General features: G+C 38.6%; 1 protein-coding gene and 1 pseudogene across 2 annotated transcripts; both read left to right on the top strand.

Annotated features, from left to right (window-relative positions):
* The first annotated feature begins 2,367 nt into the window (after window positions 1–2,367).
* Window positions 2,368–8,453, top strand: LOC148739689 (diacylglycerol kinase theta-like). The gene is made up of 9 exons (XM_088750090.1): window positions 2,368–2,554; window positions 2,893–2,981; window positions 3,804–3,853; window positions 4,435–4,525; window positions 4,964–5,015; window positions 5,358–5,419; window positions 6,068–6,215; window positions 6,492–6,533; window positions 7,302–8,453. The coding sequence occupies exons 2-9, from the start codon at window positions 2,976–2,978 to the stop codon at window positions 7,373–7,375; spliced, it is 525 nt and encodes a 174-aa protein (XP_088606216.1). The 5' UTR covers window positions 2,368–2,554; window positions 2,893–2,975; the 3' UTR covers window positions 7,376–8,453.
* A 576-nt stretch (window positions 8,454–9,029) lies between these two features.
* LOC148739688 (diacylglycerol kinase theta-like) lies at window positions 9,030–10,239 on the top strand (annotated as a pseudogene). Its single transcript, XR_015996946.1, has 2 exons — window positions 9,030–9,416; window positions 9,815–10,239. The product of XR_015996946.1 is annotated as a diacylglycerol kinase theta-like (transcript).
* The last annotated feature ends 3,412 nt before the right edge of the window (window positions 10,240–13,651 follow it).

Below are 13,651 nucleotides of genomic sequence, written 5' to 3'. Positions count from 1 at the left end.
GTTTTCTCGACTGCATAACAAAACCTGCGCAAGCAGGTAATCGCGACAAATTGCTTGAGTTTTCCCACAGGTAATACTGACTTTACAGATCCTATAGATAATCAATTTTTTTTTCGAAGATGAAATCCAACTTCGGGTCAAAACTCATAAAATTTCAGAAATTGGCATCATCTGAAAGAAATATTACCTGTCATTTAAGCCCATGCATGTAGTTTGTCCAAGGTTCACATACCTCAACAATTGTCTCAAGATCCTTCTTCGTTTTGGCTCCAGAGGCATACTCACATAAAAGGAAAAGGAAAAGACTACAGAGCAGTAATCTTAAGTTGTTCTCCATTTGAGATCATTATCCAATTTACGTTATCTGTGAGTGTAAATAAATGTTGGCCGTAATCTAATCGTGGCAAAAAGAGGCAGGCGTGCATTTCTGATTGGAACCTCGAGAAAACCTGGGAATGAATCTCAAGTCAATATGACAATAGTAGAATTGGAGAGAAAGATCGACTCTCTATCGCATCCAGAAGCGATGGCTCTCTTCACTGGAAAAGTAGGAAAGATAATGGGAGGTCCATTGCTTATTGGATTGCCAAATGAACCAACTCTCGATGAAGTGAACTCGTAGATTGGACTGGAACATGGCCGCATTATTGTTGCAAACGTTTGTCAGCAAGATGAACAAGGGACTCTGCTACGTAAGAATAACCTCATATGTTTTCTAACGTAGGATTTTTAATCGTGGAACGACTGTAGCTACCTATTTAATTAATATTGATAGAGAAAGAATATCAAAGTAAACTACAATTAATTAGGAAAATATTATTATATATTAAACTTACCATGAAAAATGTAACTGGTCGAGAGCATTCAATCGATATACAATAGCAAATGAAGTTGACACGATAACCCAATATCTACAGCAGGTATTATATGCATCATGCTCAGCAAGGCCTGGCTGCCTAGTTTCCAAGACCAGTTGTGTAATGTTCTCAAACTTTTGCAATTACTCATAGAAGTCCCTTATTTTGCAGATTGTTTTAAAAATGTACATTGTATGATAAAACGATTATTGAATTGGGTTTTCACATGATTTGATGAATTGCCAAACCTTGTGTCTGTGTTATCTGCCTTACCCTATGGCTTCGGCAGGCAACTCAGACCTTGGTTTTGATAAATCATGATATCAAACCCAACCTCATCCAATAATTTCTTATAGTAAGGATATACACCTGTGCTATACAGTAACGTGGAAAGTGCCTTTCTTGTGCACTGACAGGCTAAATCAGAATTGATTGCCAAGTACCATTTACCTTCGAACAGTCAAGAGACAGAACTGCATGTCAAGTGGGTCATTCCTGACCATGTTTTGGTAAACTAATTTTTTGTTTTGGTGTGGTTTCTACTAATTAAAAACAATTTTTTACTCCAGTGTAAGTGACATTAGTGGGCATTAATACCTCATCCCTTTGCAGATTGGTTCATATCCTCCACTATTAACTCTACTTTGGTGAATAATTATCAATAACTATATTACGTATTATTAATATTATCAACTCTTGAGGAAACCCTGATGGACAGAGATGAAAGCCAAAAGAAGAGGGCCGGGTTGTTCAAAAGCCGGTTAAGAAAACCAAGAGTTCGTGTGAAATTTAATCACAGATCTGAAGGCTTTGAAATAATTTGATGACTGAATACTCTAAAAGGAATAGGGAAAATTATCCTAAAACAGCTTTTGAATAGAGAAATATAGAAACCTGGATTACAATTTAAGCCTGGGTTAGCACTTATCGGTCTTTGAACACCTGAGCCCAGAATGTTATTTATTTGATGGTTCTATATATGCAGTGTGTACATATACTGTGATGCATAAATTTTTAAAACACCCTCAGCCATAATTGTCATCCAAAAGTCAACAGTGCGTGACTTAAAGAAGGTAATACAATAACACATCTCAGTTGAACTTTCCAGGGAAGGAGGCCAAATGTTGTCTCTTGGTAGGAGGATTTAAGAAATTAAATCATGTTAATTTGGCACATGTTCTATTTTCCATAGGCAGGTTGTTTTCATTTAATATTAACTTCTTCCAATGCTAGCTTTCAGTCCTCTGTACACTGCCCACAAAAGTAAACCCTGTAGTAAATTCCTTGTAGTAGATGAAACTTATTTAAAGATTTATGGATGGCAACTTAACAGATCCAAAACTTTGTAAAAACATAGTGATTCCAAGGACAGCTCAAGCCAGCAATGTTCTAGTGAGTATGCGACTCAGGTGTAACTTGTAACACTCTAATAAATTTGTATTTGTGGAAACTAGTTGAAACAAGACCAGAATTTACTTCTAAAAAAGCTGAGGTAGGTGAAGGGTTTGGCCGTGGGGTCTGCAGTTTGCAAAGTACTTGATGTAGACTAATTAGCAAAAGGGTATTAGATATTGCAGCTTCAAATTTTAGCATTATTGGTTTTTTTTTTTCAGTGGTTTCTTCGGAAGAAGCCCTGAAAAAATTTCACACCACAGATAATCCCAGCAATTATTACCTTGCAAGAGCTGTTGATGAAGGTGAGATAAGAAGAACTGTCAAGCTCAAAATCTCCATTCTCTTCAGTGTCTGCTTTACATTCTTTTAGTTATAACTTTATCCCTGAGAAACTGCTTTGAAATCTGCCTCAGTTTGACATGTTTTTCCCTCTCATCTCCTTTCTGCTGGTCATCATATCACTTTTTGTAAGGCGAAATTAATTTTTGATCACTCTCATGAGCAAAAAGGTTGATTTCTTTTAAAAATGTGATTGAAATAATCCATGTTTACAAGGTTCATTTGTTTTCTACAAAGTCTTTTAGAACCAGCATATTTTGGTGTTTTAATTAATCATGATTTTATCTCTTGCTGTTTTAAGAGAATGAGCGTGCCCTTGATCCTGAAGAGAAACCTCATCGGTTCGTTGAAAGAAGTTCACCCAAACCATTAATCTTCCTTCGAATGAAGGTAGGATTGTAGTGATCAATAATTGGCCCAAGAAAGTGTTCTAAATATATTCAGGTTCATGTGGTTTCAATTACATTACTCTCACATTGACAGGTTTTTAGTAGAGGATTGAGTGATATACCTTGTATAATTATCTTGCACCTTCTCCTAAACCAGTCAGATGCTAACTAGATCACATGATATTAGTTATTAACCCTTTACACCCCATCACCCATACATCAGTATGCATATTCTCCAAACTGTTCTCTATACATTTCCTATATTGCTGAAAGGGAGAGTTTGCTTAACAATCAACAGCTTTTGTAGTTGTTGATCATTTCTGTTATTCTCCTGACCTTAATGCTTGAGTCAAGGGTGATACTGTAAATAGAAATTAGATGCTAATCACTCTTAGGGTTAAAGGGTTCATATTGTTGGATATGTCCATTTTACTACAGTAACTGTAACAGTGTATGTAATACTTTGTGTTCTTCTTAATTATTACCATCATGTTAATTTATTTCTGGATATTATTTTTTTATCTTATTTTTACACTTTTTGTTCTTCTTTTCCTTTTTGTTTTTCTTCTTTCATTTGTAGTCAACCACCCAAAATCTAAGTATTACTGTTTGATTTATTTAACCAGTATGTTACCCAGCCTGATTAGCTTTTTAGTTATTCTGAGTCTACTAGCCATTCCCTTTACCAGCTGTCCTCTTATTGTGATGTTAAATTTTTTAAATAATATTTTTCTTGTAAACAAGGTTACAAGTCAGCATGGTTCTTGCTTTTGGACATTTGAACTTTTTCTCTTTTCATTTTTTAATCAATTCCCCACTGGAGAGTGCAGATAGACGGAAAGGATATATAAGAGTTTATCCTGGAATGATAAAGTGAGTAATAGTAATTATATAATGATCATTATTAAATTTTAATTGGCTGGTACAATGTTCATGTCATTAAAAGGATCCATTTGAATCAGGCCATACTCTTAACCCTTTTACACCATGTCTCTGAGAGTTATGTCATATTGGGAGATTGGTGTGATTTTGCAGGAATCTGGCAAAAATATTCAAAGTACTCTCCGGGTTATGAAGTTTTCAATTTTTTAGGAAAGTGATCCGCTTAATAACAATCCCTACTTATGGAGTGGTGGAAATATGCCCGAAAAGAATTTAAGCCTACACGGGATTTGAAACCATGACCTTTGTGATATGTGTGCAGGGCTCTAGTTCATGAAAATTGATCAGTTCCGTCTGCATAATTTGTTGATTCTTAAACATTTCTTTGGTAAGTTGAGAGATATCCCCCTCTTAGAATGTTGAAAATCTGTGTGTACTGATTGCCTTTTTTTTCTCTCAACTTTTTAACCACCCACATGCTTCATGTAAGGACAAAACTGCATTTTTTTTCAGCTGTGGGTGTTTAAATAATTTTATAGTGAACTAATTGTTTTGTAACATACCCAATACAGTGCAGCAGGAACATTTAAGACAATCCCAGTGACTGCACAGACAACTGTTACAGATGTGATAAGTGCTGCTTTAGAAAAATTTGGATTGAAGGTTTGTCTCAAGTTTCAGTGCGTTATGTCATCAATTTTTAGGGTGCTCTCATCCCTCCCTTTTTTCCTTGCTTTCTCCCTTCCCGCCCCTCCTCACACCCCTTCATCTTCTCTTGATTGTTTCTCACTTCCTCCCTCCTTTCTTTCACTGCTTCCTCCCTGTCCCTTGCTCCCCTCCTCTTTCCTTCACTTTCTTGCTTCCATGCTTCCTTTTCCTTCCCTCTCTTTTCTCACTCTCATCCTTTCTCTCAGCTAGTTCACTTCCATCACTCTTCTCCTCATTATGTAGTCCAATCTTTTGGAACATTTTCAATCTTTCCTTTTGTTTCACAGGACTGCTTTTTAATGCAACTTAAAATAAATTAAATACTAGTTGAGTGAAGTTTGAATGGAATTCCTCTGGTTTTTTGTTAACTAAGAAATTAATTCTTATGCACAGGGTGCCAATGAAAATGACTTTTCCCTGACTGAAGTACACCTAACTCAAGGAGGTAACATATCCCATTTTATGTAGATTTTTCTAAACTTATTTTTCATGATTGAGGTCGTAATGGGATAAAGGACATTTGCTCTAGTTATTAACTCAATACTGCACACAATACCGACTGAAAGAATAGCAGCATTACACGCGCATATTATGCTTGTAAATCCGCCATATTGCACGCAATTTACACGCAAATTACGCGCGGGTGAAAGAAATACTCGAAAGCGTGTGTAGAAAATTACTCGCAAATTCTTCATAGAACTCCATGCAGTGCATTCAATTTCAAATTTAGCGCTTTTGATAATTAACCTGCCAGTTCACACCACTTTTATTCTTATTGAATTATCAGTCCATGAACGAAGAATGGAACACAATGACTGTCCGTGGAAATCCTTGATGGATAGTAGAAAAGTAAGATTTTTTTATTAATCAGTAGGACTTTGGAATGCATCTAATGTTCAGCTTTTGTTTCAAATTAATAATAAGCCTTTGAACTTTGTAAAGGCTATCAATTGGGAGGAATGATACTTTTTCTTCTAAGTTCTCAATGTAAATGACATTTTCTTCACGGACTCTAATACATTTATTACCTTTATATTTCCTCAACTGAGTGAACGTTCTTCAGGAAATCGCCTTCCCCTCCTCACTGAAGAAAATTGATCCCTTTCTTTGTTTTGGACTCTCCCAAATTCTCCCATCAATTTTTTTTTGTTTGTTTGTTTTAATTATCTGAGTGAGGCACTTCTCTGTCTTTTCACCTTCCAATTGACTTCCTCTAAAGTTTCAATCATGGTGGCTATTCTCAAATTTATGGCCATCTGGATTTTGATTTTTACCAGATTGAATTCTTTTTAGAATGTACTGAACCAGGAAAGTTCTGCCGGATTACATAGCCATAATTTTGCTCTTTATATAATTTCGTGCTTCCAGCTATTCTGTCTACAATTATACCTTTCTTTGATAAGTGCAAAGTGATTTCTAATGATGTATAACAAATATTGCTTTTATCTGAAGATCGTAGGTTCTCTATAAAATTGACTTAATGTCTTTTCTTTGCAGAAGTCTGTAAGGAAAATGAAACTCACAAGATTCTACTTGAGGCAAAACTTAGAACCCTTGGGAAGTGTATGCATTTGTGTTGGCAGTCTCCCAGTAGGCCTGGAACCAAGTAAATACAAAACTTTGATTGGCGACATTCTAGGAGAAAGTGAGTTCTGTTTTGTTTGTTTGTGAGATGCTTATAGACAAGTGACTTTGTTTTATGCGAGATTAATTTCGTCCCCTGAGTCCTCGTTCGCTTGAAAACCTGTCACGTTCATTCCACTTTGCAAGGGGAACGGAGGTTTGGGAACGAGTTGACAAGAGACGTTTTAGTGGCCAAATGACTTGCGCATTGGAATCTTCTGAGGACGGTTTCTGGTTTTGGTTGTTCTCATCCTCTTTCTTCATTTCAATTAACAGTTTGTATGTAATTGTTTTGCAGCTATGGAATATTGTGAGATGAAAAGTGTGTTTCCAAGTTATGGTGAGCTACTAGATTCTAAAAATCAATGCATGAATCTATTTACACAAGTGTTATTACAGTTTATAACCCACCCATTGATTTTGGCGCGATTTTATTGGTTACTATACGTCACGTGGTGCAAAATCACAGGAAAGTTATCACACAATAACCCCCGTCCGCGTCGATATTTGTCCTCCGGTTTTTTCCGTGCAAAAAAAGAAAACATAGTCAATACAAGAGTGTCAACTTTTTTGTTCTCCTATTTACATGGAAGGAAACCAAACTGGTTTTTTTTTTGCTTGCTCGCGTCAATCACACGCATTCGCCATCAGATCACCACTGGCTTTTTTTGTTTGTTTACGCGCAGTTTAATTGCGATGTGGAAATTAATGGGAGGGTTATACAATAAATAAACCCTGTTCTGGCTTGCTGGTATGTCGGCTGATAATGTCCTTGGCTGAGAGATGGTCCTCAAAATTTCATATTTGCCCTCAAGGCTTCGCTTCTCGGCCAAATACTCATTTTTCGGACAATCTCTCAGCCGCGGACATTATCAGCCGACATACCAGCCGCCCGAAGGGGTTTATGTACTATCGCTGGCAGTGCCGGTAGGCAAGATGAGGCGAGTCCTGTGTTCTGATTGACTTTGAACTCGTTTAAGGTTTTGTCCCATTGTTAATTTATAAGAAAGCGGAGTTAGCTCTGGTTGATGAAGCATTTGGACCGAGTGCTATGTCCTTTTTCTTTTCGCACATTTAATACCTTACGTGCTTTTCTTCGTTTTGACAGACTGCAATGCTTACTTTGAAATTCCATTACTGCTCCCTGGTGACATACGAGACTGCCTAATAACTCAAAGATAAGTCATTGAGTTTTACTTTGTGGAATTCGAAAGACAATCCTGCGAGAGTAGAACCGCCGCTTTTGTCAATCAGAAATCAGGAATGGCATAAAAACACTCGCTTGCGAAGCTGGTCATATGACCAAAACGACTGAGGGAGTTTATTTTTTTCTTTTGTTTTTGTAGTTTTTTACCGTTAATTACGTCACCCAATGTCGACATTGTAACTCTTTCCAGGTATAGTCTTTGTGCAGTAAATGGTTTGAACCCGGGGGTAACATGTGAAGGTGTAGTCTGATCGTCCGGGTGAGTGTAGTCCTGAGAAGGACTGTTGTCGGTGGCAGTGACTGACGTTTCGACAACCTGTGCGGAAGTCATCATCAGAGTCAAGTGAGTGATTGTTGTCAGTAGAATGTTCTTATTCCAGTTCGTGTGAAATGATCGGTTGGTTTTGCCGTGATGTTATTGGCTGTGAGACTCAAGTGACGTAAGTCGTTCGTGATTGGTCTGTTTCGGTCTGTCGGTAAAGCTAGGTTGTTCTTTTTCGGTCGTTTGTGATGTTTATGTCGTGAATGAGTCGTTTGTATGGGGCGGGTAGTTGTTGACATCTGTTTAGGGGAGTCTGTTCTAAGTTAGTAAACCAGCTTTCCAGAGTCAGTCGTTGAAAATAGTCAGTGCTGTAGGTTAGGCATTGCGCAGAGTCCCAGTCAATGTTGTGGTTGGTAAGTCGATGGTGTTCAGCAATGTGATTGCTGACATCACCTTTCCTCGTCGCCCGTCTGTGTTCAGTCAGTCTTGTTGTGAGGTTTCTGCCAGTCTCACCGATGTAGGAGGCTTGGCAGTCGGAACAAGTGATCTTATCAATCGTTCCCTGTCTGTTCCTCGGTTCGTCTTTGTCTTTAACGTTGGTTAGTAACTGACGTAGTGTGGTGATGGGTTTGTGGGCGACGCGGATATTGAAGGGTAGTAAGATGCGCGAGATGTTTTCAGACATGCCTTTTATGTACGGTATGGTTGCTGTAGTCGTAGGGGTTGCGGTGTCGTTTGTTTCGGTAGTGGTAGTGGGTCGGTGAGTGTTTCGTCGGATGAAGTCGTTGTTGTAGTCGAACATAAAGCCTTGTGTAAGTTTTGTTGTACTGGGCTGTGTGATCGATCTCAAGACTCTTCCGACAAACTTGGTCAATCGGATGGAAATCTAAAACTAGCCTCGACTTTGCCTCACGTGCTTCTAAGTGATGGACACTTCAAAAAGTCGTGCAAGCTTTCCAGTTTAATTGTTTAGCCTCAACAGCCTTTGTATTTAAAAGAAGATCAACGAACGATCATCGATAACTATTCCAAGGTTAATGCTTCATGTGACAATTAAATGAGCGTTTCCAGCACGTGGTTGACAGCTAGAGGTTTACAGTGATAGAAAAACCGCTATGACGCATTTGAAAAGCTGTCGTTTCAATCCTTAGCCCCTCCTCGGAGCATAGTAGATGGAGAATAGGTTGGAAATTGCCTGAGATTCTCGACCTCGGGACAAGCCATCACTCATCGCCCATAAGGGATTTTAATATTCTTAAGATTTCCCCCTTTGTACTCTGTTGGGAAGGACTGACGCCCACTCCCCTCTCGTGATTGATAATTTGTTTGTGGGGATTTCGTTAGTGGATACAGATTGAGATGGAAGTTGGATGAGATTCTCAGCTTGCATGCACTGATCTCTCTGGTGTTCTTCTTAGTGGATAGATAATGTTTGGGAAACTAAATTAGATTGTAAACGTACAGGTAATGATCTCTCTCGTATCCTCCATTGGGGAAGTGGTTACTCTGGCGGCGAGAGTCCTGTATCGCTACTCATGGCCATTGACCAGGCTCACGAAGTGTCATGTTTGACTCCGTGGACACTAACGTTCTGACACACTGTCAAACGACAGCACACTTGGTTCGATGGGAGGAAGAGAGGACGATCCTAGTATTTTTACGATGAATAACTACTTTGGCATCGGAATTGGAGCTGAACTTTGTTTAGATTTTCATCTTCAGAGAGAGGAAGCACCTGATAAATTCCATAGCAGGTGAGGATGCAAAAAAAGTAAATCTACTTGTTACAGTAGTTTTACATCCGCTCGATTTAAGGAACAGTGTTGATTGCTAATGCTAGTGGATGGCACTTGCAATTGATAAGAAATGTTTCATAGTCTTCTGAGTTGTTCTCTTTGTCGTCTGTATTTCGAATTCGTCTGTGGGAATGTGCATGCCCGACTCTATTTATCACTTTAGATGTCTTACAGACTACCTACCCCTTCCCACCCTCCAAAGGTTATTAACGGACACGGAGCAGTCAAACGTCCAATAGATTTTAACTTTCATCGTAAGCGCTTTTGAAAGTGAATAGGTTAGAAAACTTCGACCTTGCGTTTTATGATTTATTGTAAGGAAGAGTTCGTCGATTCTGTGATTTTTATTTTTTCAGGCTTCATAACAAAGGAGTTTACTTTAGAGCAGGGATAAAGAAAATCGTCAAAGGCTACTCGCGGACATTTACTCACGAAGTCGAAATGTCGTATATCGGAATAGCTTACATGGTTGCCTTCATGGGATGAATTCGGTGTTCTTAGAAAGCGTCTCTTTACCCACAGCGAACGGCCGAATAAACCGGACAAAATCCCGCGAAAGGGGAATGGGGAGGATGTTAATCTACGATGAATTAGCATCACAATTAGGTGGAATAGCAATAGTTACAGTAGCCTCACTTTGCGAAAGCGTTAAAAGCTCCTACACTGGGAAGGTGTTTGTCTTGTTTACAAACTTAACTCATTTAATATTGAGTGTTGTCCTAAAATCATCATCGTTTGTCAGTTGTATTCAACACTGAGTGATTGAACGCCAAGTAGTTGAAGACGTTTGTCTTAAAAATATAACGCCCGAATGAGATGGTTTTTGGAGTATCCCTTGGTACTTTTTTGCCTGTTGCACTCCTTACGGTTCCAGTGATCTATCTTTCTCTCGTTTCTCAGCATCTTCATTTGTAATTTTCTGTTTCGCTACAGATTGATGGCAAAAAAATTGACTTACCAACACTAGAAGGAATTGTTATTCTTAACATAGGCAGGTTAGTGAAAGCTGGAAGTTGAAGTCAGTGAAAAGAATTCGAAACAGTGTTGCAGTGGTGAAATTTCCAATTGAGTGGATTGAGAAAACAGATTAAAATCGGTTTCAAATCGTAATTTTAAGATGCTCAGTTTTCATCCTTAAGTCAAAATAGTATTAATTTAGGTCAACGTGATGTATTTCATTTCATTAAAATCTGATTCCTTTGCGGGAATGAAGAACGTACAAAAAGAGGCCATTTTCGATATATCAAAATTCAAACTTGGCTGCCAGGATTGGGGGAACAAAACAAAGGAACAACATCGAGGTTGAGGGATGAATAATCAATTTCTTTAGTTGTATACCTCCAAGCCTCAGAGCCATGTTAGAATTTTAATAAATCGAAAATGCCCCAATTGTCTCGCGCCCGTCATGTGACTTTGCAGCCCGGTCAGGTGTAGCACCCAGACTGTATCTGGCTGGAAGGTATGGTTTCGAATCTAGTTAAAGTTGAACTTTAAAGTTTTCTTTTCTGATTTTTCATTGGTAGCAGTTCAGGTGCGAGTATCGCTTATATACACGTGAGGGATTTTTTTTTCATTTGTATTTAGTTTTCCCTTTAATTTTTTATAATTTTTTTTGTCCGACTAGTTGGGGAGCAGGTATGGATGCATGGGGACCAGACAAAGAAGATGTATGTAATACGACTTGAATCTAGCATTGATCTCTGTCCTTTTTGTCCCAGGCAAGTGAGGTCTTTAAAAACACGCAGTCGAGTCAATCGCTATATCGGCCGACATACATCTCGGCCGATATATCAATCGAGTCTCGACCGAGTCTCAAATGAGCATCGGTCGAGTATCGACCGACTCTTGCTTGAAATACCGACCAATAGATCGTTTGAGAACACCTATAGTAAACATGATCAACACAGAAGTCATCACAAGGGCCAACCAGAAAAGACAAAATTGCAAGTACATGTAGCCAACGAGAACACCATCATTTGTGAGTGCGAATGTTGCAAATGACCAAACCACGGTGGTTTTGCACCTGATTAGTTCAGATGGTGACTTGAGATATCTGGACCAATCACAAAGCAAAGTTAATCAAAACAGATGTGATCCCGGATTCCTCTTCGACTCTTAATTGAGAATTGCTGACTCTGTTTGCAGGGTTATGCCTCAGCTTGTCACTGTGACGGTCTTGTAGAGGTAGTTGGACTTCAGGGAGTCATGCACATGGTAAGTCAGAATCACTACCGGCTTTGCCTTTTATGCCCTAACATCAGCAGGTGGATTCTCTATACAGTTCTCTCCAATCTGCACCACGTGATGTTTCACTACTAACTGCCTTATTTTTTGTACCCAGCCTCGTCATTTCTTACGTATATGGAATAGAAACGTTTTCATTTAGCAGTGAATATCAAGATGAGTGTTTTTGTTCTCTTTTTTACTTATAGGGTCAAATTCAAAGTGGAATCAGGACTGGTATCCGACTGGCACAGGGAGCCCAGGTAAAGATTTCTGGTTGTAATCCAGTAAAGAAATGAAGCCATAAGTGAGTTATTCTCTCTTATTGTTATCTTGTCATTCTTGTTTGTCACATTACCATGTTGGCGAAGAATGATCTCTACCCTTCCCCAAGCCTACGTGTAACCGTACCCTCCATTTCGTTTCTCCACGGGGCGGGAAGAGTACGGTTACGGCTACACGTGGGCTATTCTTTTTCGTTCCCTCCTGAGAAGAAAGAGCGCGAGCTCTGGTTTTCGAACATCGGCTAGGGAAAAATAGGGTATTTTGCCCAAGTAACCAATAAGTATAGGCAATGACACGATTTCGAGTGCAGTTGGGTGTTAATGAGCCTGAGTAAATTTCTCAAAGACAGCAAAATTGCCCCAATAGCGTAGTTTCATTTCTCTGTATAGAAAATACACAACTCACAATTCCACCATTCGCTCTAACGAGGGACTAACGCTCGAAACGTCAGCTTCAAACACCCTCCATGGTGGTCAATTTATAATATCAAATCAGCTGATAAAACCAAATTATGTTGTAATATCTCCACCGACGCAGCAGCACAGTTGCTTTAGAAACTGACCCTCTTTATACGCGCACTTCGATCCTTTTTTTATCCATTATTATGATTTTTATTACAGATAAATATCAAATTAAAATCAGAGATGCCTGTACAAATAGATGGTGAACCTTGGATGCAGCCTCCGGGTAATGTGATCGTGCTGCCAATACTAACACAGGTATTGTACAGAAAACCGTGTAATAACTTTGTTAAAGACTACTGGCCGGAGAAAATAAAAGGCACGGATCTCAGTGATAAAATTGCACGTTGGACATCCCGGAAACCAATTTAATCTTATCCTTTTTTTAGCCAAGAAGCATATGTGTTTTTTTTAACATTGACATCCAAGAATTCAGTTAAAGTTTATAACCGGACTACTTTAGTCAGAGTTCTTACTAAGAGATTTAAATATATATATTGATAGAGCAAAAACGGCGAACGAACACTTCTCGTTTTCACTTCTCACTTCTTGTTTTCTTTAGGCACTGATGCTTTCAAAGAGGAAAGTTAAAGTGAAAAACCTAAGAAGACCTTCAAGCTCGTCTCGTCGTCCTTCAAGTCCCAGCGCAACGAGAACTATTTTTTATGACGATTAAACAGAGTTTTCCCGGGCCTTTTCTCACGGAAGAAAATAATCTTACATATAAAAGTGACTCACAATTATAGCCACTTCAATAGAAACTATACTGAAGATTTGTACCCGCTCTGATTTACATTTAACTTGTTTATCTTGCAAAGTTCATCTAGTAAGGTATTGTTTCAGCCGAGAAAATGTAATTTTAAATTTTGAAGAAGACTATTGTCATTTGTATAGCTCTGGGTGTACGCTGTCTTGCTGACGTCTGTAAATATAAATAGTTCGGACTAAAAGACGTCTTCATCAGGCGTCACCACTCGAACCTCATCGGTGTAACTTATCTTTCATGACAGAGCTTAAAAACGAAATGTTACGTCAAAGGTACGCGGTCAACAACGCAGGCTCAAGCATACGTGGTTTAAAATTTAGCGAAATTTGCGGAAAGAAAAAGGAGCTAAAATTTGAAACCAAGGCATTTTGTTGTCGTCAAAGACATTTTCCTATTTCCAAAGTTTTAAACGAGAAAATTTATTTTGGAAAATATTTAAGGGGTGTACAAAGTTTTTG

The sequence above is a fragment of the Stylophora pistillata genome, chromosome 2, assembly GCF_964205215.1.
Source record: "Stylophora pistillata chromosome 2, jaStyPist1.2, whole genome shotgun sequence".
Lineage (NCBI taxonomy): Eukaryota > Metazoa > Cnidaria > Anthozoa > Scleractinia > Pocilloporidae > Stylophora > Stylophora pistillata.
This window is presented reverse-complemented; position numbering and strand designations above follow the sequence as displayed.

Excerpts from the sequence above, each read along its gene's own strand:
- LOC148739689 (XM_088750090.1), top strand. Across the intron at positions 5,016-5,357 it reads AGTACACCTAACTCAAGGAG|TCCATGAACGAAGAATGGAA; the intron begins GTAACATATCCC and ends TTGAATTATCAG. Across the intron at positions 6,216-6,491 it reads TGGCGACATTCTAGGAGAAA|CTATGGAATATTGTGAGATG; the intron begins GTGAGTTCTGTT and ends ATTGTTTTGCAG.